The sequence below is a fragment of the Theropithecus gelada genome, chromosome 14, assembly GCF_003255815.1.
Source record: "Theropithecus gelada isolate Dixy chromosome 14, Tgel_1.0, whole genome shotgun sequence".
In the NCBI taxonomy this organism is placed as follows: Eukaryota; Metazoa; Chordata; class Mammalia; order Primates; family Cercopithecidae; genus Theropithecus; species Theropithecus gelada.
Genome location: NC_037682.1, coordinates 67,818,497 through 67,845,694, shown reverse-complemented (window position 1 = coordinate 67,845,694; position 27,198 = coordinate 67,818,497). Strand labels below are relative to the sequence as shown.

The 27,198-nt window shown below is 40.1% G+C and overlaps 1 protein-coding gene across 2 annotated transcripts in view; it reads right to left on the bottom strand.

Moving 5' to 3' along the window:
* Nucleotides 1-27,198, bottom strand: part of UVRAG (UV radiation resistance associated) — a 330,830-nt gene that overhangs the window by 254,731 nt on the left and 48,901 nt on the right. For both annotated transcript variants that reach the window (XM_025357265.1, XM_025357266.1), the window contains exon 4: nt 11,986-12,147. In XM_025357265.1, the coding sequence (XP_025213050.1) occupies nt 11,986-12,147 (162 nt within the window). The remainder of the gene's footprint in view (nt 1-11,985; nt 12,148-27,198) is intronic.

Sequence of the window (27,198 nt, the reverse complement as noted above, 5' to 3'; positions counted from 1 at the left end):
TGCAAACCACTCTATTTCAGAGGAGGTGAGCTTCAGTCAGTGCATCCCAAATTAAACTTCATTTAAAAGGTGGAAGGAATAAAACTTTAAAAATTAAGGAACTGGGGCCAGGCTCCGGTGACTCACGCCTGTAATCCCAGCACTTCGGAAGGCGGAGGCGGGCGGATCACTTGAGGTCAGAAATGAGACCAGTCTGGCCAACATGGCGAAACCATGTTTCTACTAAAAATACAAAACTTGGGGCCAGGTGAGTTGGTTCACACCTGTAATCCCAGCACTTTGAGAGGCCAAGGTGGGCGGACCACGAGGTCAGGAGCTGGAGATCATCCTGGTTAACGCGGTGAAACCTCGTCTCTACTAAAAATACAAAAAATTAGCCGGACGTGGTGGCGGGCGTCTGTAGTCCCAGATACTCGGGAGGCTGAGGCAGGAGAATGGCGTGAACCCCGGAGGCGGAGCTTGCTGTGAGCCGAGATCCGGCCACTGCACTGCAGCCCGGGCGACAGAGGGAAACTCTGTCTCAAAAAAAAGAAAGAAAGAAAGAAAGAAAAGAAAAGAAAAAGAAATTAGCTGGGCGTGGCAGTGCACATGTGTTATTCCAGCTACTAGGGACGCTGAGTGAGGCAGAATTGTTTGAACCTGGAAGGCGGAGGTTGCAGTGAGCCGAGATCGCACCACTGCACTCCAGCCTGGGCGACAAAGCGAGACTCCGTCTCAAAAAAAAAAAAAAAAATTAAGGAACTCAGATTAAAAAAATAACTCGAAGTAGTATAAAGTGTCCAACTATTAAATATATAAATAGATTTAGTTAATTCATCAGAAAGAGTTGTGGCAAAACAATTAAATAAAATTCTTCTGCCCTGAAGGTTTTAAGTGAAAGTTCAAGTGGGGGAAAGACAAGAAGGACTACCAGAACAGAATCTCTCCTTTCTCTACCTAGAGATGGAAAACAGTCAAAGCCAGCAGCAGAACATTCCTGTGAACATTTCCCTGACTTCCATATCTCCCACCTCTATCACGAAAGCAAAATCAATCACATACTCCCTGTTTATCCACATCATTTACTGAACTGAATACAATACCAAAAGATGAGTCTGCAATCATAAACTTAAAATAAAAACTGTAAATCAATCTCAAGGAGTTTTTCATGTTAGAAAAGAGAAAACATTATGGAAGCAGTCTCAAGATTAGAAGGATCCTGAAATTTTATAAACATAAAACACTTTTACACATATATACCTGGGGGAAAAAAAGATTAAAATTATATTCACCAAAATGTTAACAATGGTTACAGCTGGGCAGAAGAATTATGTGTAATTTTTTATTCTCTTTACCGTGCTTTTCTAAACTGTCCAAATTGTCCACAAAGAAAATTAGAAGAAAATAAAAATACACACTTAAAGAAAGGGATGGGGAGAGTATGGGGAGAAACAAATCAACATGAAGGTGAAGTTCTCAAAGTGTAAACTTCATGAAGACGGGCATTAAAATAGTTTGTCGAAAAATAGGAAACAATATAGTACTAGTACTTGAAAAGATATGGGGCTAAAAAGTAAGTAACCTGAGTTCTAATTCCAACTCTGTTTCATAAGGAGCTCTTCAGAGAAATGAACTCTGACTTGTTTTACAGCCCTGATACCCTGCACTCTACCCAACATATAGTAGTTTAGCAATGTTAATGGTGTATACTTTAATTCCTTCATCAGCCAAACACCAGAAAACACTTCCTGTCCAATCTTGCACGAGGGTCACAAAAACAAAACGAGATAATGAGATGTGAAAGTATTTTTGGAAATTAGAGGTAAAAATCATTGATTAAAAAATCTAATAATGTATTACGAATCAGGCAACCATAAAGTTCAGAAAGATCCCTTTGTTCCTAACAAATGTGCTTAACAAAACTGGCGATATCATGTTGCACACTACTGTGTACATTTCAGAACTGTTAAATTATGCTAATAAGCGTAATGTGTACTATCCTTTACTTATCAATTATAAGTTAATGGCCTAACAATAATTGTGTTAGAATCCTAATATGGAAACTATAGAACTTAGAACTTAACCACAACCTCATATTTTGATATCTTATGAAAAACAGCATACTTTTTAAGACAGCTGCTAAGATTAGTGAAATGAGTAATATATACAGTCTGAGCAATGAAACAACTAATGGCCTAAATCCACCAAACACTGTGTGATCTTTGGCAAATCACTTAATCTTTCTGAGCTTGTTTTCTTAAATACTGAGGAAGAGAACAATACTTGCTCACATGATCTTCAAAAAGCTCCAGGTCATTGTATGTATGTAAAAAGATACCCAAACACTAACAATTGCTGTTGTTATTTTTTTTTTTTTTTTTTTTGAGACGGAGTCTCGCGCTGTCGCCCAGGCTGGAGTGCAGTGGCGCGATCTCGGCTCACTGCAAGCTCCGCCTCCCGGGTTCACGCCATTCTCCTGCCTCAGCCTCCTGAGTAGCTGGGACTACAGGCGCCCACCACCGCGCCCGGCTAATTTTTTGTATTTTTAGTAGAGACGGGGTTTCACTGTGGTCTCGATCTCCTGACCTTGTGAACCGCCCGCCTCGGCCTCCCAAAGTGCTGGGATTACAGGCGTGAGCCACCGCGCCCGGCCTGCTGTTGTTATTAATACCAAAACTAAGCACAAGAATTTCTTCCGTAACACAAAAGTTAGGATGATACATGACCCATGTAAGCAATCTACAAACGAAATCTACCAAAAGAAGTACCAGATTTCATTTTTGAGTTTAACAAGGGTGTAAAATACAAGCTCAGTACAGAGATATATATTTCTACATATACTAGTATAAAAATTGAAAACAGAAATATTAAAAAAGAAATACCACTTAAATTAGCAAAAAATCTATAGGTACAAATCTAACAAAATATGTGCAAGATCTGTATGCTGAAAACTACAAAACACTGATGCATGAAACCAAAGAAAATTTTTACAAATGGAGAGACATATCATATCTATAGACTGAAAGACTCAATACTATTAAGATGTTAATTCTCCCCAAATTTTCTTAGATTCAACATCTATCAAAATCACAGGATTTTTATAGAAATTGACAAACTGTTCTAAAGTATATATGGAAAGGCCAAAGACCTAGAATAGCCAGAAAATTTTTGAAAACAGAACAAAGTTGGAGAACTCATTGACTGAATTCTAGACACATTTTAAAACTACAGTAATCAAGACAATTTGGTATTGGCATTAGGACAGAAATACACATCAATGAAACAGAACAGAGAGTCCAGAAACAGAACCACACAAATGATTCTCAACTACTGATTTTCAACAAAGATGACAAGGTAATTCAATGGAGAAAGAATTGCCTTTGCAACAAAGAGTACAGGAACAATTGTTCATCCATTTGCAAAACAATGAACCTTGCACTTTGCATATAAAATTCAAAATGGATCATTGATGTAAATGTAAAACCGAAAACTGTAAAACTTCTAGAAGAAAACTTACAAAAGAAAACAAAGGAAAAAGTATTTGTGACCTTGGGTTAGGCAAAGATAAGACACAAAAAGCACGCAACACAATAGCAAAAATTGACATAGTGGACTTTACCAACATTAAAAAATGAAAAGACAAGCCACAAACTGGTAGAAAGTATTGGAAAAAACATATCTTATAAAGGACTGATTTATATCCAGAATACATAAAGAACTTTACAACTCAATAATTCAAACAACCTAATTAAAAATAAGCAACAGATCTGAACAAATACTTCACACAAAGAGAGAGAGAGAGACTGATCTCAAATAGACTTTTTTTGCTTACAGGGCTCAATTTAATTTTGTTATTAGGAAAATTCAAATTAAAACTACAATGAGATACCACCTCAAACCCATTAGAATGGTTAAAATTAAAAAGACTACAATCACAAGTGCTAGTAAAGATGCNTTTTTTTTTTTTTTTTGGAGACGGAGTCTGGCTCTGTCACCCAGGCTGGAGTGCAGTGGCCGGATCTCGGCTCACTGCAAGCTCCGCCTCCCAGGTTTACGCCATTCTCCTGCCTCAGCCTCCCGAGTAGCTGGGACTACAGGCACCCGCCCCCTCGCCCGGCTAGTTTTTTGTATTTTTTTAGTAGAGACGGGGTTTCATCGTGTTAGCCAGGATAGTCTCAATCTCCTGACCTTGTGATCCGCCCATCTCGGCCTCCCAAAGTGCTGGGATTACAGGCTTGAGCCACCGTGCCCGGCCATGACTACTCTTAAATACTCTTTTATTCTTTAACTGGTTTGTAATCAGGACCGCACTGTAGTGTCCTATCATGAATTTTACATTATTTTAATCAATGTTGGTATTTTATGTAAAATCAGGAAACATCAAAATTTTTTCAATATCTTAGTTGTATTACTCTTATTCATTAATTGAGTTGTCAAGCAATCTAAGAGACTGTTCACCTCTGCTATTTGAAGTATGACTCTTCCTCTCAATTACTCCTTTTGGGATGATCTGAAAAAAATTGTCACAATTCATTCTTTGGGCCAGGCATGGTGGCTCACACCTGTAATCCCAGCACTTTGGGAGGCCAATGAGGGTAGATAACGAGGTCAAGAGATCAAGCCCATCCTGGCCAACATGGTGAAACCTCATCTCTACTAAAAGTACAGAACTCAGCCGGGCATAGTGACGTGTGCCTGTAATCCCAGCTGTGTGGGAGGCTGAGGCAGGAGAATTGCCTGAACCCAGCAAGCAGAGGTTGCAGTGAGTCGAGATCACACCCCTGAACTCCAGCTTGGTGACAGGGCAAAACTTCGTTTCAAAAAAAAATTAAACAAAAACAAACAAACAAAAAACGCAATTCACTGCTTGATGTCTACATAATTTCTATTGATTAACTGTTTATTTTTTTGCCGAGATGGGGTCTTGCTATCTTGCCCAGGCTAGTCTTGAACTCCAGGGCTCAACCAATCTTCCCACTTTGGCCTCCCAAAGTGTTGGGATTATAGGTGTGAGCCATTGTGCTCAGCCTCTACTGATATTTGTCACTTATTTTTAAAAAATATGACTTTACTGAGGCATAGTTTACATATGAGGCATGTCATATGATCCATAATTTCAAGTGTACAATTCAATAATTCTTTTTAGTAGATTTACCAAGTTTTAGAATATTTTCTTCACTCTCTAAGATGACTCATGACCATTAACTGTTAATCTCCATTTTTCCCTCCTCACCCCTGCCCCAGGAAGCTGTTAACCTACTTTCTATCTCCCTATATTTGCCCTTTTTACACATTTCATGTAAACTGGATCATACAACATATATTTTGTTTCTGTCCTTTTCCGGACCATCCATGTCATAGCATGTATCAGTATTCCATTTCTTTTTACTGCTGAGTTCCTGTTTATTCCATTGTATGGGCACAAAGGTTGAGTATCTCTTATCCAAATTATTTGACACCAGAAGTGTTTTGGATTTTGATTTTTTTGGATTTTGGATTGTTTGTATTATACTTATTGGCTGAACATCCTAAACACAAAAATCTGAAATCCAAAAGGCTCCAATGGGCATTCTTTTTGAACTGCATGTCAGTGCTTAAAAAGTTTTGGACTTCGGAGCATTTTGGGTTTTGGATTTTTGGATTTGGGATGGTCGACCTGTACTATGTTTTGTCCCGGCATTTTGTTCATCCACGATGATGGACATTTATTTATGTTGTTTCCAATTGTTGGCTATTGGGTCTATTTTGTTTTGCCAATGAATCTTGGGCCAGACTTGAGAAACAGCCTTTATTGTTAAGGTATGACACTTCTGAGGTTTCAGTGGAAAGCCTGGTTTGTTTGTTTGTTTGTTTGTTTGTTTCCAGATGAAGTCTCACTCTTGTCCCCCAGACTGGAGTGCAATGGGGTAATCTCGGCTCACTGCAACCTCCACCTCCTGGGTTCAAGCAATTCTCCTGCCTCAGCCTCCTGAGTAGCTGGGATTACAGGCGCCGGCCACCGCGCCTGGCTAATTTTTGTATTTTTAGTAGAGAGAGGGTATCACCATGTTGGCCAGGCTTGTCTTGAACTCCTGACCTCAGGTGATCCGCCCGCCTCTGCCTCCCAAAGTGCTGGGATTACAGGTGTGAGCCACCGCCTGGCCTAAGCCTGGGGTGTTTACCAAATCCCTATAAGTTGGACTCAAACTTCTAATTCTATCCCCTTGTGATGGAAAACACCTGAAATCCCTGCTCGATTCTTTTGGCTTTCTATCTACTGCTTTCCACTGGGCTCCTTGGAGTCAACCCTGCTTATATGGTGTTTTTTTTTCTTTTGAGATGGAGTTTCGCTCTTGTTGCCTAGGCTGGGGTGCAATGGCATGATCTCGGCTCACCGCAACCTCTGCCTCCCAGGTTCAAGCGATTCTCCTGACTCAGCCTCCTGAGTACATTGAAGGGATTACGGGCATGAGTCACCACGCCTGGCTAACTTTGTATTTTTAGTAGAGACAGGGTTTCTCCATATTGGTCAGGCTGGTCTGGAACTCCTGACCTCAGGTGATCTGCCTCGGCCTCCCAAAGTGCTGGGATTACAGGTGTGAGCTCACTGTGCCTGGCTGTGCTTATATGTTAAAGGGTCAGGCCAGACCTTTGGAAAGAAGAGGGGCATGGAGTGGGTAAGCCCCCAAATCTGTATATAGACTTATTTGGGGGCTTACCCCCTTTGTGCCCTCTTCTTTCCAGGATTTCCCCTTCCATTTCTAGTCATTTTAGCAGCCCCTAATTCCACCCTTTAATATCTCAAGCAGCTTCCTGCTTCCTAGAGATTTCTGCCTGAGTCCTAGCTTCCATACACTGCTCAGACTGGGGAGTACCATCAGGAAGAAAGTATAGAAAAGGAGATTTCCCCAGTGTGGTTCCCATCTAGCTAAGGGAGGAGACCACCCCTCATATCGTCTTATGCCCAATTTCTGCCTCCAAAGAAAGAAGAAGTAAAAACTAAAAGGCAGAAATGAAATCCACAGGCAGACAGCCTGGCGCCGCACCCTGGGCCTGATGGTTAAAGATCGACCCCTGACCTAATGGGTTCTGTTATCTATAGATTACAGACATTGTACAGAAATGCACTGTGAAAATCCCTATCTTGTTTTGTTCCGATTTAATTACCGGTGCTTGCAGCCCCCAGTCACATACTCCCTGCTTGCTCAATCAATCACGACCCTCTCATATGCACCCCTTTAGAGTTGTGAGCCCTTAAAAGGAACAGGAATTGCTCACCTGAGGAGCTGGGCTCTTGAGACAGAAGTCTTGTCAATGCCCCTGGTCGAATAAAGCCCTTCCTTCTTTAACTCGTGTCTGAGGAGTTTTGTCTGTGGCTTATCCTGCTACATAACAAGGGTGAATCCCCTCCAATTTCGGACTGTTTTTGTTTGCTCTGCAGTGATTTCAAATCCTTGTTTTTGTTTTTTATTTTTTTATTTTATTTTATTTTATTTTTTTATTTTTTGAGACGGAGTCTCGCTCTGTCGCCCAGGCTGGAGTGCAGTGGCCGGATCTCAGCTCACTGCAACCTCCGCCTCCCGGGTTCATGCCATTCTCCTGCCTCAGCCTCCCGAGTAGCTGGGACTACAGGCGCCCGCCACCTCGCCTGGCTAGTTTTTTGTAGTTTTTAGTAGAGACAGGGTTTCACCGTGTTAGCCAGGATGGTCTCGATCTCCTGACCTCGTGATCCGCCCGTCTCGGCCTCCCAAAGTGCTGGGATTACAGGCTTGAGCCACCGCGCCAGGCCCAAAACTGGCAATTTCTTATAAATTTCAACATACATTTACCATTAGACCCATAAATTCCATTCCTGGAGACTTACCCAAAAGAAACACAAAGACCTATATTTAAATATTCATAGTAGCTTTATTTATTATGGTAGTGGTTACTCAACTCTATCCATTTTTCAAATTTAATGAATTGCACACTTTCAAAAGGGTGAATTTTATGACATGTAAATTGTACCTCAATAAACCTAACTGAAAAAAAATACTTTATTCAGAAGTCATTAACCCCTGATTCTATACAAGCTGGTCTAAATATCTCTTCCTCATACCACTCTCACAGCTCTCTATGAAGGTATTCATCAATCATCAGTATACCAGGTCTAAGAACCTTGTCCTACAAATCTCTGGATCCTTAACACAAAGAACAACGCCTGGTAGAAAGTATATGATCTATCAATGAACCTAACTGATTCTGGCTATTATCCTAAAACGTCTTAGCCTCATGTTCCTCCAAAACTTTATAACTCTAATCTTATTATTAGCAGTATGTTACTTGTTATAGCTATTTTATAGATAAGTTTTGACCTTCTACAATGATCTTAAGTTTCTGTCTGGCTTTAAGAAACATGTTTTGTTTTTGTTTTTGTTTTTGTTTTGAGACGGAGTGTCACTCTGTCGCCAAGGCTGGAGTGCAGTGGCGCAATCTCGGCTCACTGCAAACTCCGCCTCCCGGGTTCACACCATTCTCCTGCCTCAGCCCGCCTAGTAGCTGGGACTACAGGCGCCTGCCACCACACCTGGCTAATTTTTAGTAGAGACGAGGTTTCACTGTGCTAGCCAGGGCAGTCTCGATCTCCTGACCTCATGATCCGCCCACCTCGGCCTCCCAAAGTGTTTTTTCTTTCCTTTTTTTTTTTTTTGGTCTCTGTTACTCAAGCATAACTAACTTTATACGAAGATACCTGAATGCCAACTCTCTGAAATTAGGGCGGGTTAGATATAAGTTCAGCTGGGTATGTCAATAAGACCACCACCAAAGGAACGTGTGACTTGGAAAACATGATGAAGCCCATCTTCGCTGACCAAAAAAGCGCTTCAGGCCTAGAGCCCTGCAACCACAATGTTAAGAAGCACCATCCTCCACGAAATGTAGATACTTTCAGATAGAAGAGAAACAAGTACTTAATATCAGAGTCTATCCACAGAGAGCCAAGTATGGCATGTGGGAAGATAACGTATATACTCCAGTGCAGGGATCTGGTTTGTCAGTCTAAAGGCAACAAGTACCTGGTAGCAAAAGAGAAAACAAAGGCCCTGGCCTAAACCAAAAGTCATTATTTTCTAAGTTTTAATTAAGATAATCCCTAAAACAGGAAAAAAATAAAAATATATTTTTTTAGATGTTTAAATTGTAGTTTAGAATGTAGTTTAAAAAATATATATATTATATGCACTGTTCTGGTCACTATAGGACACAAAATAAAAAAAATGTTAAGAGCATGATCTCACTTGTCTCTGGAATCTAAAAAAGTTGAACTCATAGAAATAGAGAGCAGAAAGGTGGTTAGCAGAAGCTGTGTGGAGGGGAGGAGGCTTGGGAAGATGCTGGTCAAAGGATACAAAATTTCAGTTAAATAGGAGGAATAAGTTCAAGAGACTACAACACGGTGACTACAGGTAAAAAATTTAAAAATGAAAAGTATGGTAAGCAAAATGAGCACAGAGATTTTTCGGGTTTTTTTAGATTTTCAGTTTTAGTTTTAGTTGTTTTTTTTTTTTTTTTTTGAGACAGAGTCTCACTCTGTCACCCAGGCTGGAGTGCAGTGGCGCCATGTTGGCTCATTACAACCTCCACCTCCCGGGTTCAAGCAATTCTCCCACCTCAGCCTCCTGAGTAGCTGGGATTACAGGCACGTGCCACTGCGCCCAGCTAATTTTTGTATTTTTAGTAGAGACAGGGTTTCACCATGTTGGCCAGGCTGGTCTCAAACTCCTGGCTTCAAGTGATCCTTCCGCCTCAGCCTTCCAAAGTGCTCCCAAGGTTACAGGCATGAGCCACTACACCTGGCCCAGATTTTCAGATTTTTAATCTGAAAAAATGCAGAATGAAATTGTTTCTTTAATAAGAAACATCTCAGAAAGTAATATATTGAATAAATATGAAGAAAGCATCAAGATGTTTATAGATAATCCATGACTAATATTTCATGGTTACCTTTAATAGTAGTACCAGAGGCATAACAAAATAGAAACAGGATTCATTCCAAGGTGGGGTGGGGGGTTACCAAGGACCACATGTATATACCAGTGCAGTACAGGACAAAGAGAATGAATTTTTAAATCAGCCAGACTTGAATTTAAATTTTAGCTCCAGCTGTGTGATCTTGAATCATTTATTAAAGTCTCAGAGTCTCAATTTTTTTCATCTGGAAAATAAGGGCAATAATATCAACCTTCACAAGGTTGCTATAAATGTTAATTATAATAATCTATATCTGATGATAGCAAATAGGTTTCATTTCATTTGCAATTCTAACAGATTCCTAGATTTGTCCTGGAACACTGTTAGAAAAGATTCCAAAGGCCTCGAGCGGTGGCTTATGCCTGTAATCCCAGCACTTCAGGAGGCCAAGGCAGGAGGACTGGTTGAGCCTAGGAGTTCACAACCAGCCCGGGCAACATAGCAAAACCCCATGTGAAAGGAAAACATCTTGGGCCCCCAAAATCATGAAGGAAAACTCAAGCTGGAAACTGCTTAGGGCACCCTGCCTCCCATTCTATTCAAAGTCACCCCTCTGCTCACTGAGATAGATGCATATCTGATTTGCCTCCTTTGGAAAGGCTAATCAGAAACTCAAAAGAATGTAACCATTTGTGTATCACCTATCTGTAACCTGGAAGCTCCCTCCCTGCTTTGAGTCTCCCTGCTTTTGTTTCAAGTTGTCCTGCCTTTCCAGACTGAACCAATGTACTTCTTACACATATTGATTGATGTCTCATGTTTCCTTAAAATGTATAAAACCAAGCTGTGCCCTGACCACCTTGGGCACATGTCTTCCTGGGGCTGTGTCACAGGCGCATCCTATCTTGGCAAAATAAACTTTCTAAATTAACTGAGACCTGTCTCACATTTTCACACCCATCTCTACAAAAAACAAAATTAAAAATTAGCTGGGCATGGTGGTGCCTGCCTGTAGTCCCAGCTACTTGCTGAGGCAGGAGGTATTGAGGGATTCAGGCTGAGGCAAAAAGGATCGCTTGAGCCCAGGAGTTTGAGGCTACACAGCTATGATCACACCACTGCACTCCAGCCTAGGCACCAGGTCGAGACCCTATCTTTAATTAAAAAAAAAAAAAAAAAAAAAAAAAAAAAAAGTAAATAAAAGAAAGGAAGAAAGAAAATATTATGGAGCTACTTTTGAGCCCAGTTAAAAGATAACTGTGGAGGCCAGGCACAGTGGCTCACATCTATAACCCCAGCACTTTGGGAGGCCAAGGCAGGCAGATCACCTGAGGTCAGGAGTTCGAGACCAGCCTGGCCAACATGGAGAAACCCTGTCTCTACTAAAATACAAAAAATTAGCTAGGCATGGTGGCGCGTGCCTGTAATCCCAGCTACTTGGGAGGCTGAGGCAGGAGAATCGCTTGAACTTGGGAGGCGGAGGTTGTGGTGAGCCAAGATCGCGCCATTGCACTCCAGCCTGGGAAACAAGAGTGAAACTCTGTCTCAAAAAAAAAAAAAAAAGAAAGGAAACTGTAGTAGATTAGCTACATCAGTCATGGGTACAGCAAAGGTGGAGAACCAGCAGCAGCATATAATCCAGGCGCATCGTCCTGTGCTCAATAAATAGTAGTTGTTCTTATTCTTGGAATAACCCTACTGGTCAGAAGAGAGGTATTTAACATGATATTCCATATTTCAACTTAATTTTCAGATTCTAGGTGAGGACATAAAGTAAGACAGAAAAAGCAAAATGCTACTCTGAGAAAGCACATTCTTTCCTAAACACACACACAAATCTGTCTTCATAAATTTCTTCAGATAAAGGTATTTTTTAAACTAGGCAATGATTCAAACATAACAACATAAGTAACATAAGTAAACAATAACATATGTAAATGATCATCAAGGTCTCTCTTAGTGATATAAGTAAACAGTCATAAAAGTCTCACTTTATAATAGGAAATGTAGAAACGGAAAGGTTAGACAGGTTAATTTGGAGATGATAACTACTTGAAACCACAGTCTAAAAATTACCTGCTGACCCAAGTATTTCAGCCCATCCAAACAGACTTTCCATTCAATCAACAGCTGGTAGATGTTCTCCTTTCCACCCCATATCTTCACCACGAAACAAGACACAGATGTATCAAGACGGTCTGGCATAATTCCAAAATCGAGACTTCGCCACGTGGGATTCTGCCCATGAAAATGAAAACAGGCTTTAGGACAACTCTACTTGTTTACAATTATTTCAACTAGGTGGCAAATCATTTTGTTTTTCAAAACCAAAAGACCTCATAAATACATTAAATTGCAAACTTAAGTAAACCAAGAAGACATTACAATTAACATAAAAAGGGTGATAATGGTACTTTTGAATTTCTCTGCTTACTTATTACAGTCATTAGAAGAAGCGGATATTCCCATTTCTCACTTACATGGTTTCATATGGTAATTCATTCATTTATTCAACATTTAATACATGATTAAGAGCCAACACATAAACAATGCCCTCAAAGAGTCTCCAACTTACTGCTGGATTCAAACCTCCATTTAAATAATTACACTGTTTTGTGCAAAGTTCAATAACAGAATTATGCATAAGGCTACACAGCAGCAGAGAAAGTAAAAATAAACTCTGACGAACAGGGGAAGATATCACAAAGGCTGCAAAACCTGGCTTTTAACAGACAAGTGGGCTTTCACCAGATTAAAATAAGCAATTTCAGGAAAAGGGGGACACAATATAAAAAGGGCTCAGAGGTGTAAAATGCCAAGGTGTGGTCAGGGCATTCAGGACTACTGCTGGACCACACAATACAAAAGTGGCAGGACACAAAGCTGGACAGACACACAAGGAACTGAACTGAAGGATCTTTTATGCCTTTTACTAGGAGGGAATACTTTACTCTGTACAACAGTGGGGCCATTGAAATGTTTTCAAGTTGAAAATAACAAGGTCAGCTTTATGCTCTGAAAGAACATTATTTCTCATTAAGAGAATCATCCAGGGAGTTGAAACCCTCTCTGAAAAGTGAAAATGTTAAGGAGCTTTCATAACATCAAAGGAATGAATCACAATGTAATATGTCAACTACTTTCACTTATTTCCCCTACATTAAACATAAGGGCTTTCACTGCTGAATGTAAACAAAAATCAACCTATGAAATTACAAATTTTCACATTATGTAAATCAGTAAATCAAAGGGTCTTCAGATAAGGGTAACTAACTGTTCTTGGCTTTGTGGCAGTTTTTCTTCCTGACCAAAGTGTGAGGTGGGAGAGGACACTGAATACTACCACAAATAGCATGATGACAACCTAGCATGCACATTTATGCAGTCAGTTTTATACTGGATTGTATAAAACTAAATGCTAGCCATGCAAGAATTTCAGTCTAAGATCAACAGAATTCCACTCTTATATGACCTCTAGTCTGTATCTCACTATAACTGTTTTAGCAGTCCTGCTAAATAGGGGCAGAGATTCATCTAAATGTGAAGCCAACATTAAGGTCTGGGAGTAACTATGCTGACCCACACTACAAGAAATGCTTACAGTTCTTCAGGCTAAAGGGAAACAACACTGGATACAGACTTGGATCTAAGCGAAGGAATGGAGACCACTGGCGATCGTAAATATGTGGGTAAATATAAAAGACTATATGGCCCAAGGGTGAATGGAAGGGAGCCATCCATTTCTGATAATGACGGGACAATCCTTTCATTGCAAACTAAAATGTCAGCTAAAATATTTTTTAAATAATAATAATAATCACCCTTAACATCAAAGAATTTCCAAGTCAAGGAAGAAAGAACCCAGAGAGATAAGTGGAGATCCAGAGGTCTTTGTTGTGAAGTCATGACAGATCTATACAAAGCCGTGACTTTGGTTTTCTTTTTTTTTTTTTTTTTTTTGAGACGGAGTCTCGCTCTGTCGCCCAGGCTGGAGTGCAGTGGCCGGATCTCAGCTCACTGCAAGCTCCGCCTCCCGGGTTCACGCCATTCTCCTGCCTCAGCCTCCCGAGTAGCTGGGACTACAGGCGCCCGCCATCTCGCCCGGCTATTTTTTGTATTTCTTAGTAGAGACGGGGTTTCACCGTGTCAGCCAGGATGGTCTCGATCTCCTGACCTCGTGATCCGCCCGTCTTGGCCTCCCAAAGTGCTGGGATTACAGGCTTGAGCCACCGCGCCCGGCCGACTTTGGTTTTCTTTTTGGGGTAGAGACAGGGTCTCACTATGTTGCCCGCACCAGTCTCAAACTCCTAGGCTCAAGCAATGCTCCCACCTCAGCCTCCCAAAATGCTAGGATTACAGGGGTAAGCCACTGCACGTGGCCAGTTTTGGCATTCTTAAAGGAAGCAAGGACATAATTCAAGAGCCAGGCCCAGGTCCCACCCATGACTAAAAAATGTCCCTCTCCACACTGAGCTGGAACCACAAAAGGGCTATACCCCTAAACAGCACAAGTGAAACTAAATCCACCAAATCCCTACCCACAAATGTCTGTAGGGAAGGTTGCCATGACGGGTAAGAGGAGAAACTTCCTTGGAAGAAGAAATTACACAGAATGCAGCAGAGACAAAAAGAACAATATATTAAAAAAAAAAAAAAAAAAAAAAAAACAAGGTTTAAAAACATGGATGACAGAATAAAAAGATCTGATATGCATTTAGCAAGCAGTCCAGAGAGAGACAATGGATTAAGGAAGGAGGCAAGGAATTATTTAAAGAGATAAGTAGCAATTTCCTAGACTGATTTAACAAAAAAAAAAAAAAAAAAACTAATTCACAAGTTTAAATACCTAACAGGTCCTAAGCAAGATAAATAAATCCACATCAGAACACATAAAACCAAATAACTGACAACCAAGATATCCACCTAATTAAAATATTCTTCACAAATCAGAGTAAAATGAATGCATGCTCAGACAAAAAAAAACTTGGGAGTATAACACTAACATATGCTCACTAAAGAAAATCCTAAAGGATGCACTTTAGGCAAAGTAAACTCAGAACATTTTTGCTGCAAGAATGAATGAAGAGCAAATAAATGGTGCCTACAAGAGTAAATCTAAAGGAGGGGTAGGATGTCTGAAGTGATAAAATGAGTAGCTCAGCAAATTTTTCCCCCAAAAAGCAACAGTAAAACTGGATAAAATTCACAATCCACTGGCAGAAGACACTGGCTTGAGGTATCTAAGCATAAAGTCGCCAATCACTGGGCGACCACTAAGCTATGCAGACATAGGAGTAATCACTAGAAATGTGGATGGGCTTCGGAACAGCAGCAGACCGTCACCCGAACAGAACCACTGGCATGTGGAATAGCTTTGAAGGATCACGTAGCTTCAGCCTTTCCTCTGGCAAATGAAGACAGGCAGAGTGGGAGAGAGGAAAGTGCTATAATGAACCATGCTGTTGAATTACATAATTCCCTGTGTCTCAGAATCATCAGTTATAAAACTATCACCTCACAGGGTTTTTATGAAGCTTGAACAGAACAGTAATAAAAAACTAATTATAGCAATAGCTACTATTTTAATACTTACTAGCGACAGTCACTATATAAAGTATTAATAATAGATAAAAAGGGCATAGAGAATGCTTATTCTGGCACAAATATTTAATCTGCTGAATAAATTAGCCTTGTTAATCCGAACAATAAATCCACATGAAGTAAATAAGACAATCTGTTAATTCCAATAGTTAAGACAAAATACCGTATTTCATCAAATCCAAGACATCACCAATCATAAAATGCATCATAACTTTATATACAACTTAAAAAGAACTGATTTTAAGATGCATCTAGATTGTGCAGGAATGTTAAATTGTGAAAAAATTAAAAATCAATAAAATCAATAAAACACAGAAGCTGAGTCTTCTTGCCTAAGGTCACTTAGTAAAAATAGTATCAGAATTTGAATCTAGTTCTCTAGAATTTGTCTCGTGTTCATTGTGTGTGTGTGTGTTTTTCTTTTTTTTTTCTTTCTACCAAATTACAAAAGACAGAATTTAGAACAAAGCGGGGCTAAAGAGAGGGTCAGCAATTTCCTTATTTTAGATCTCACAGCCAGAGGCAGAAACAGGAAGAAAGAACTCTGCCCTCTGCCTATGCCCTATTCTCCAGGATAAAGGAACTGGGGAGACTCCATAGGTCTCACACTAGCTCTTGCTGCTCCATCACCAGACTCTACCGCTGATGAGGGCTGAGACAAAACAACCAACTAAACATAATAGCAAAGCCTAGACCACTACTACAAGAACGAAGCATTCATTACAGATTAGCTAAGAAGGAACTGGCCCTCCGCTGGTTCACCCAACTGTCCACCAAGGACACTGAGAAACCTGTAGCTAGGAATGCTGGGGAAAAGCCTTCTAGCCTGCAGCCTGAGGATGTGCCTGCTCCCCTGGAACTGAGTACCCTTCACCAACTCTACCTTATATGAGTAATGGCATCATTTGTGAGCCATTTACTGCATGGTGAGCACTATAACTGATTTAATTTAACATGAACTACAGGACAAACAAGCAAGCTGCATACAACATAGAAAGAGACAAAATGAGGGCTTCCTCTAGCTTACATATCCTAGGAATAAAAGCAATAAAAGGGACCTTTGAATTTGCCTAGTCCACCTCAAGTTCTGAAATAAGGAAGCTGACAGCCTCTGGTGGGAGCCCCTCCCTGCCTCTACCCCCACCCATTCTTTTCCTGGTTAACGTTTCTGTAACCACTAGGTTTCAGTTCAAACATCTCTTCCTCAGAAGCCTTCCCAGTTCTCCTAACTGTCAGCCTTCTCTCCCTTCCACCCACTGTGAGGATGGGGCTTTTTTTGCTATTGTTTTCCCAAGTAGATAATACAGTAACCTGGAGACAAAGTAAGTATTCAAATATCTGCAGAATAAATATATATATATATATATATATATATACCTATTCCTGGCACTTTGCTGCAAGAAGACCTAATCACTTTGGGGTTGAAAATATTAAATTTAAGTCCAAGACCAGAAAGCACAGCTTAAGATTCATTTGGAAAAAGTGATTCGCTTTCTCACCTAATATGAATCATGCTTTATAAACAGAGAATAAAAACCATTTTACTCATTTTTACTACTGGTATAATTATTACAAGAAAGGGGGAACAATGAAAGCTGTGTATTCACTGATGTCCTTCGGGCTGGCTGCTGCTCCTCTATGCTCCCATAGGAACCTGTGAGTGGTTAACTTTCTTATGGCACCTGGCACGACACATCACCATCACTGATTTTTTTCCCTGTCTTCCCCTCCAGAACGTGAGCTCCTCAAAGGCAGGGATTTCTACCAGTGTATTTATCCTCTACAATATCCAGCACCATTACCAAAGGTTCAGTGTGCCAGGTACTATACTACTAATTTGACTATATATTCTTACTTAATCTTCACGAAACTCAAGAATCCTATAAAACAGACAGCATTATCCCAATTTTTCAGAAGCTGATGCTAAGAATTATGAAGTCACTTGTCTAAGATCACATGGGTGGTTATACCTGGAACAGGAAGACAAAGTCAGTATCTAGAACAGGAAGACAAAATCAATTATCTGAAAATCATGGCAGTAGGCCGGGCACGGTGGCTCATGCCTGTAATCCTAGCACTTTGGGAGGCTGAGGCGGGCAGATAACAAGGTAAGGAGTTTGAGACCAGGCTGGCCAACATAGTGAAACCCCATCTCTACTAAAAAATACAAAAATTAGCTGGGCGTGGTGGCATGCGCCTGTAGTCCCAGCTACTCAGGAGGCTGAGGCAGGAGAATCACTTGAACCTGGGAGACAGAGGTTGCAGTGAGCCGAGATCACACCACTGCACTCCAGTCTGGGCAACAGAGAAAGACTCCATCTCATAAATAAATAAATAAAATTTAAAAACATGGCAGCATTAGATCACTTTTGTATATGAGGAAGGCCATGTTGTGGGGACTGAATAATGGGGCCTTATGTCCCACACAGCCCCTGAAGGTCAAGTATAATATAATCATTACTGTTCCTCATGATAACCTTGAGTTGATGAGAAAAGGTTGAATAATCTTCCCTTATTTAAGAAAGGGGAGAGGAAGGAAATCCATTAAAAGACAATATGGATATGAAAAACTCAAATGGTAACATTTTACTAAACTGGAATTCAACAGATCACCAACTCCACTTATCCTTGAATAGTCAAAAAGAAGATGAAAAAGGGCTTCTTAACTATCAAGTTAGATCAAATATATCCCATCAACTTTTTAAAAAAGCCTCCAATACTTGTTCGGGATTTGTTTATTCTTAATTGGCATTAACTGGCATGATTTTCCAGAACAAGTGCTCCACAACATAAATACCATAATACCATATTAAACTAAACTAAAACCACAACATAATACCATAATCCCACCAGAATGGCTAAAATTTAAAAGATGGATAATACCAAGTCTGGACAAGGATAGAGCAACTAAAAATCTCACACTGCTGATAAGGATGCAACTGGTACAAACGCTTGGGAAAATTATTTAGCAATATCTACGAAAGCTGAACATAACCTATAACCCAGCACTTAATTCCACTTCTAAGTACATACCTCAGAGAAATGCACACATATGTTCATTAGAATTAGTGAGCTACTATATACAACATGAACAAATCTCACAAACATTATGCTGAGCAAAAAGCAGATGCAAGCCGGGCGCAGTGGCTTGTGCCTGTAATCCCAGCACTTTGGGAGGCCAAGGTGGGCAGATCACTTGAGGTCAGGAGTTCAAGACCAATCTGGCCAACACCGTGAAACCCTGTCTCTACTAAAAATACAAAAAAAAAATTAAACTAGTATGGTGGTGCACACTTGTAATCCCAGCTACCTGGGAGGCTGAGGTGGGAGAATCACTTGAACCTGGAAGGCGGAGGTTGCAGTGAGCCAAGATCCCACCACTGCACTCCAGCCAGGGCAACCAGAGTGAGACTCTGTCTCCAAAAAAAAAAAAGGGGGGGGCACATGCCATGGTGTTAGAAGTCAGAAGAGAGGTTCTCTTTGGGAAAAGGTAGTGATTGAAAAGCAAGAGATAGGCCGGGTGCAGTGGCGCATGCTTGTAATCCCAGCACTTTCGGAGGTCGAGGCGGGTGAATCACCTGAGGTCAGAAGTTCGTGACCAGCCTGACTAACATGTTACGATGAAACTCTGTCTCTACAAAATACAAAAAATAGCCAGGCATGGTGGCACATGCCTGTAATCCCAGCTACCTAGAATGCTGAGACAGAAGAATCGCTTGTACCTGAAAGGCGGAGGTTGCAGTGAGCCGGGATCACACCATTGTTCTCCAGCCTGAGCGACAAGAGTGAAACTCCATCTCAAAAAATAAATAAATAAAATAAAGAAAGAAAAGCAAGAGATGATCGTGTTTCATTGATCAGTTCCTTTTGAAAAGTCGTAAGGCTATTATTTGTGCATTTACTAGATGTATGCTATATCTCAATGAAAAGTAATGAAACTATTTTTTTAAAAGATCCAACAAGGGAAAAAACAGGAGGTGCCCCACTGAAATAAATCAAATGAAGTCATCTCTTCCTGATGTGTATCCTAAAGCCTAAACCTTCCTGGTCTTCAATTTATACCTTAAAAGGTAGTCATTTACTCCCCTTTGTGTAAGACTGCCTTTCAATAAAAGTAAATATATTCTAAAATATGAAGTAGCATAATTTCCTATTACTATTAGAGTGATAAAGTATCAGAAAAAGCAGAAAATAATACCTCCTTTCAAAGTGAAAAAAATGAGACTTGGTGAATGTATCTGAAGGGGCATAATGCATGGCAAGGAAGAGGGGTAGATACTCTTGGGGGTTGTTGTAGCAAATATTATTAAATACTTCATTCAAAATCAAATGCCTCTGGAGGACAGGGAAGTTTTTTGAAGTTATTTCATGTGATTGAATAGATGACCTGGGTGTTCTTTCTAAGCCAATATAACACCAATACAGTAGAGCTATTGTCAATCTTCTGATTACAAAGACCTTCCTTTATACTATTACCAAATAGTTGCCAGACAGTGAGCAGTAATTCCTAAGTTGGTACATTCAAATACAGGCAGATACAGCCCGCCACACATTCAAAGATTTCACAGCCTACCATTTTTACCATATAGGCCCAGATGGTTTTTTTATTTATATTTAATCTACACATACCCGCCCAATTTCTACATGAACAAATTAAACAAGTACTATTATCATCCAGGGACCTGTACCACCATATTCACTGCAAAGCACAATTGCAGAATATCAGGATATTTATAAGTTCTGAAAAGTTCACTGTCTACTATGTACCCACAAGAGGACCTAAAATCATTATTACTATAATGTTGCTTGATAACAAATGTATGGTTACAAGAACACAATCAAGAACTCATAAATGGTGTTCTAACTTTCTGAAACTATACAACACATCTCACTGAAATAGCATACTGATTTTACCATCAGTCGTAATACAATAAACTCTCTTTCCCTGTCCCATTCACTTTTATTCAGACTTCCTATCTCAATTTAGAAATTACTAATTGTTAGAAACCTTTCCTAACTTCTCCCTCCAAACTAAGATAAATAACACTTTTACATGTTTTCATGGCATCCTGTTCTTCCCTGGTACTATATATAATTCCATGTGTTGATTATCTCTGTCTCCCTTCAAATCATGTGGTTAACCAGACAGAACTTGGAAAACCTTGAAGATGATGCAGTTTAAAAGACAGTAACATAATCTGACATAAGCTACACACACACACACACGCACACAGATTAATTCATTCAATCATAATTCAACTGAAACATAAAGTTGGTTTGAGAAGCACTCAGACCAGTAACTCATAAAAAGTATTTGTACTGTTTTTTTTTTTTTTTTTTTGAGACGGAGTCTCGCTGTGTTCCCAGGCTGGAGTGCAGTGGCGTGATCTCGGCTCACTGCAAGCTCCACCTCCCGGGTTCACGCCATTCTCCCGCCTCAGCCTCCCAAGTAGCTGAGACTACAGGCACCCGCCACCACGCCCGGCTAGTTTTTTGTATTTTTAGTAGAGACGGGGTTTCACCATGTTAGCTAGGATAGTCTCGATCTCCTGACCTTGTGATCCACCCGCCTCGGCCTCCCAAAGTGCTGGGATTACAGGCTTGAGCCACCGTGCCCGGCCGTATTTGTACTGTTTAGCCAGTTTTTTCCCAAAGATTTAAAAACAGCTCAGTCACAATCTCAACAGAACTTTATAGTTCTGATAAATTATGCCACATGCTTTCCCTAAAATGCACGCTCTAGAACTTGTTTATTCAATGATAAAGCCTATCACTGACCTCTGTAAGCCCTCTAGCTAACAGAGTGGAAGGAAGTGGGATATAAGGGAGGCTGCAAAACAGCAGGGCTCTGGAACACTGGTTTTACCAGTTACTAGCTGTGTGACCTAGATCAAGTTCCTCTGCCTGCTGAACCTGGTTCCTCAGCTGTAAAACAAGCATATCTCTTAGCATATCTCTTAGCTTGGATTGCTGTTATCAGGATGAGAAATAATGTATGACATGTCCAACATGCTACTTCAATCATAGGTGGGTACTTATAACTGATACCTCTTCTTTAGTTAAAAAAAAATCCATGTACAGAGACATTTCAAAACACACACAAATTAGCTATCAATATACTCCCACCACGAGATTTTTAATATTCTAATAAAAGTTAAAAATTCCTTTTTGGGAAAATAACCAATGATTAGATTAACTTTATAACTGTTAAAGGCAGATGTGGGTTCATGACATAATTATTCTCTTTTATAAACATGAAAAACCAACTTTTAGAGAATTTAGTCACTTTGGTTGTTATTGCTTCAACAATTTTAGTTATTAATTAACCCAACGACCCTTCAATAATACCAAGGATCTAACCTCTCCCTGAACCCAAGAAGAGATCATTTGGAGGGCACGGCTAGCTGAAGCCAGAGACATTAACACTGAGCTTTACATTCACCATGAATTGTTCTATGCTAAATATATCATGAATAAGGTGAGGGTCCTGGTCCACCAGATGTGCCCCATTTTGCATTACTTGTAATGCTATGCCTTCCAATATCTAATTCTCATTCTCATGCTCCTTAGCCCTTGACCATCATCTCCTATTGCTCCAGGCCATTCCCTCTGCTGCCCTGATCCTCAATTCCCTTGCACCTGTCTCTCTATTACACGTGCATAGCAACATCTCAAATCACCTCTGCTCACTGCACTCCAGCCTTACTAACTTCTTAGCCATTTTTTGAACACCTCAAGTACACTCCTGTCTTTCTACTTTCCTGTTTCTTGTCCTGGAACAGTATTCCTGAAATAGCTATATAGCTTGTTCCCTCACTTTTGTCAGGTGTCTGCTCAAGTGACATCTCCTATGTGACTGCTGCAGAAAAACTGCAATCCCCCCGGCAGGTACTCCCTTACTCTGCTTCAGTTTACTCCGTTCTATTTATTACCATCCAACATAGCCCACTTACCAGTTCTAACATGCATGTTTTTTCACATTGTAAGATGAATTCTGGTTTTAGAAATAGTAAAATCAATAAAGTCCTACAATCTTTGACCACCAGGTGGCAGTCATCCAGTGTCATTGTATCTACATGCACACCCTTAAAAGTAGCACTGTTTGATATTAAGTTAGGCACAATGTTGGCACTACATGTGCTGAGTTTAATTGCCATTTAAAATATTTCTTTTGATTTATATTGAAAAAAAATTTGGTAATATTTAACAATTTAAATTCAAAACTTTTTTTAAAAATCAAGTGTTCACAACCATGTAAACAGAACTCTTACAGACTGAGGGTGAGAGTATAAATCAAACAATTTTGGAAAACTATTTGGCAGCTTTAGCTGACCATATGCATATTCCTAGCAATTCCACTCCGAGATGTATACTCAACAGAAATACATCCATACATTTATTTTTCTGTGATTTCATATAATGGAATATTATAAAGCAAACAAACCACAACTATGTCCCACAAAATAAATGAATCTTACTATATAAAGTTGAAACATGGCAATCGGACACAAAAGAGTGCATACTATATTATTTCATTTATACAAAAACACGTAACATTAGCCGATGGTGTTAAAAGTCAGGAAAGTAACAGTGACTAGAGAGGGCATGAGAGGGCTTCTTAGGCACTGGAAATATTCTATTTGTTGATCTGGATGCTGGTTACACAGGTGTATTCAGTTTGAGATAATTCAACATGCTGTATACTCATAATCTATAAACTCTTCTATAAATGTCAAATTTCAATAAAAAGTATTAAGATTTTGTGTAGGCAAAAAGCACAGAAACAGAGCAAGGAGGCATGAATTTGGTATTAGAGAAGCAAATATCTGTCACTGGAGAAATGACTTCATCCAACCTCTTTAAAGGACTTAAGGAAGTAAATATTTTACTGTTAATAGGATTCCTTATCACAAGGAAAATAATGCACCTGAAGGAAGGAAAGACTGCTAAATATCTTGGAATGGATTGAAGAAACTCCAAAGTAACAAGAGGTTAGTAAAATTGAATCACAGCTCATAAGACTATTGCCCAGGACTTACGTTCAGTTTAATCAGAGTGTTTAACTATTTTTTGTAAATGTAAAGTAACAGTGAGTCTTACAGCCAGAAACTTAGATTTGGATACGTATATATATATATGCCATACTAAACATACATTACATTGTTTGTTTGCCAAGTCAAAGCAAATCACGATACAATGACTATGGAGATTACAAACATGAACCACATGAGGTCCCTGCTTTCTGAAATTTATTATTACATATCAAAGAGGCTAAGACAACCATACAAAAAGCTATTATATGGATTTATAATGAGACTAGTGGTATTTAAAAAAAAAAAAAAAAAAGCACAAAGTTTTTTATTTAGTTTTTGTTGTTGTTGTTTTCTTGAGATTGGGTTCTCACTGTGTCGCCCAGGCTGGAGTGCAGTGGTGCAGTCATAGTTCACCACAATCTCAAATTCCTGGGCTCAAGGAGTCCCCCTGCCTCAGCCTCCCAAATAGCAGGGAACTACATGTATGCACCACCATGCCCAGCTAATTTTTTTATTTTATTATTTATTTATTTATTTTATTTATTTATTAAGTTTTTTTTTTTTTTTTTTTTTGGTAGAGATGGAGTCTCATCATCTTGCCTAGGCTGATCTCAAGCTCCTGGGCTTACATGATCCTCCTGCCTCAGCCTCCCAAAGTACTGGGATATAGGTATGGGCCACCACACTCAGCTCAAAATAATTCATTTTTCCTTTGAGACAGGGTCTCAACTCTGTCACCCAAGCTGGAGTGGCACAATCTTGGCTGACTGAAACCTCCGCCTCTGAGGCTTAAGCAATCCTTTCACCTCAGCCTCCCAAGTATTGGGACTACAGGTACACACCACCACACCCAGGTAATTTTTGTATTTTTTGGTAGAGATGGGGTTTTGCCACGTTGCCTAGGCGGTCTTGAACTCCTAGGCTCAAGCAATCCACCTACCTCAGTATACCAAAGTGCTAAGATTATAAGCATGAGCCACTGCACCGGGCCCAAACTACTTTTAAAAAAAGAAAAAGGGGAATCCTGTTAATGATTATAAGAAACCTTTCTGGTCAGACACGGCGGCTCACACCTATAATCCCAGCACTTTGGGAGGCTGAGGTGGGCAGATCACTGGAGGTCAGGAGTTTGAGACTAGCCTGGCCAATGTGGCGAAACCCCGTCTCTACAAAATATACAAAAATTAGCCGGGCATGGTGGTGGGCACCTGTAGTCCCAGCTGCTCAGGAAGCTGAAACAAGAGAATCGTTTCAACCCGGGAGGCAGAGGCTGAAGTGAGCTAAGATCGTGCCACTGCACTCCAACCTGGGCAACAAGAGCAAGACTCCATCTCAAAAAAAAAAAAAAGAAAGCTTTTCAGAAGCATCTAGAACTGTGCTGTCTAATCTACTAGCCTCACATGGCTATTTAAATTAAAATTAAACAAAATTTAAAACTCAGTTCTGCAGTAGAACTGAACCACCTTTCAAGTGCTCAATGGCCACATGTGGCCAGTGGCAATTGTACTGAACAATACGTAGAATATTATCATCATTGCATAAAGTTTTATTGGACAGGTGATCTGGCGTATTCAGGAGTTAGAAAGAAGCACAGAAAAAGGGCATAAGAACAGTTTATCTAATATTTGGGGGAAAACACTCTTTTTAATCATTTTTTTCTTTTTTTTGAGATGGAGTTTCGCTATTGTTGCCCAGGCTGGAGTACAATGGCGCGATCTGGGCTCACTGCAAACCCCGCCTCAGGTTCAAGCGATTCTCCTGCCTCAGCCTCCCAAGTAGGTGGGATTACAGGCATGTGCCACCATGCCTATCTAATTTTGTATTTTTAGTAGAGACGGGGTTTCTCTGTGTTGGTCAGGCTGGTCTCGAACCCCTGACCTCAGATGATCCGCCCGCCTCAGCCTCCCAAAGTGCCAAAGAGAAGGATCCATTTATTCAACAAACATTTGCTGAGCATCTTCTATGTGCTAAGCACAATGGTAACAAATAGATACAAAAGCATTTAAACAACTAACTATTCAGCAAATATCACAATAGCTTAAAGACTGCAAAATCCTAAACAGGAAAGAAACCAACCAACTCTGCTGTTGGCCTGGCAGTGCTTCCTCGGAGACAGCAAGAAGGGCAGTAACAACATGCCATCTCTGGCATATTCTCTGAGGGCTGTTGACTCCGGTACTGCCCAATGCCCATCAATCTGAACCAATCACAATGAATTAGCAAAAAGCTAAGACAAAAAAGCTTCCTCAGAAAGAAAAGAGTTAATTAGGCTGGGCACAGTGGCTCACGCCTGTAATCCCAGCACTTTGGGAGGCCGAGATGGGCGGATTGCTTGAGGTCAGGAATTCGAGGCCAGCCTGAGTAACATGGTGAAACCCTGTCTCTACAAAAATACAAAAATTAGTCAGGCATGGTGGTTCATGCCTGTAGTCCCAGCTCCTTGGGAGGCTAAGGTAAGAGGATCACCTGAGCCCAGGAGGTGGAGGTTGCAGTGAGCTGAGATCATGCTACTGCACTCCACCCTGGGTGATAGAGAGAGACCCTGTCTGAAAAAAACAAACACACAAAAAAAAGAGTTAATTAAGTTAATAAAACCTTTATTAAGATATAAAATAAACAAAAAAAAAAATCCTCGCCAAAATCTCAAAGAATACCTTTTAAAAGGAACATCAAAAAATTAATATTTGTCAAACAACTACCCAAGAGAAATACACTGGGAACTAAGGGGATATAAAGACATACAGTCTGTGGCCTCCAGGAGATTTGATCTACTTTGTGAAACAGAATGTTCATGAATAATCACAATGCAAGCAAACATTGTATGTGGTATATTCAGAAAATAATTACAGAATAAACTGTAAGTTGAAAGGGGCCTAGAAGTCTTTTAACCCAATCCTCTCCCTTGTCTTGAATTCATTCTACGGTATCCTTTGGAGACAATATTCCACCTAAGTGCACTAAGGATGAAGGTATCATGACCTCACAGAGAGCTCCAAAGCAACTGAAGATGGAGGCCAAAAGGAGTTGAAGATAGGAGCTAACATTCAGAGATCTTTAGAAATATGGATTTGGGAGCCAAGTGAATATCCAGTAAATCCAATACTAATAATGTAGAACAATACACTAAAGTGCCATTATGACATAGGGTCTATTATAACACAAGTCTGGATGTTGAAAACCATCCCCAACATTTGACTATGGAAAAGAGAATACAATAAATGAACACAAAATTCTGTTCTATCTTCCCCCTAATCACTCCTAGCTCTCAAATGTCTGCAAACTATTTCTGTTTCCACCTGAGCAAGGAGAGGAGGAAAAACTAGTCTTTACTAAGTAGCTATTATATGTCAAGCATGATGCTAGGCACTTATTGTATATCATATAATATACGTAGAACCAGAGCTTTACTGGTGATGGGACCTCCCCAGAGATGGACTCAAGGAAACTATCTGGCCTAGAATCCAAATCTATTGATATTTTAGAGACATTTCAAAGACAGCTTGATGAAGAAAGAGTAGAGACGAAGACAGAAGGTCTAGACTGGGGTTCTGGTCCTGCAGTCCTGTGACTCTGCAAAGTTGTTGGAACTCTCCAGGTACCAGCTTCTTAAGATCTGCCCCATCTATTTCACAGGTGGTTCTAAGATCAAAATGGG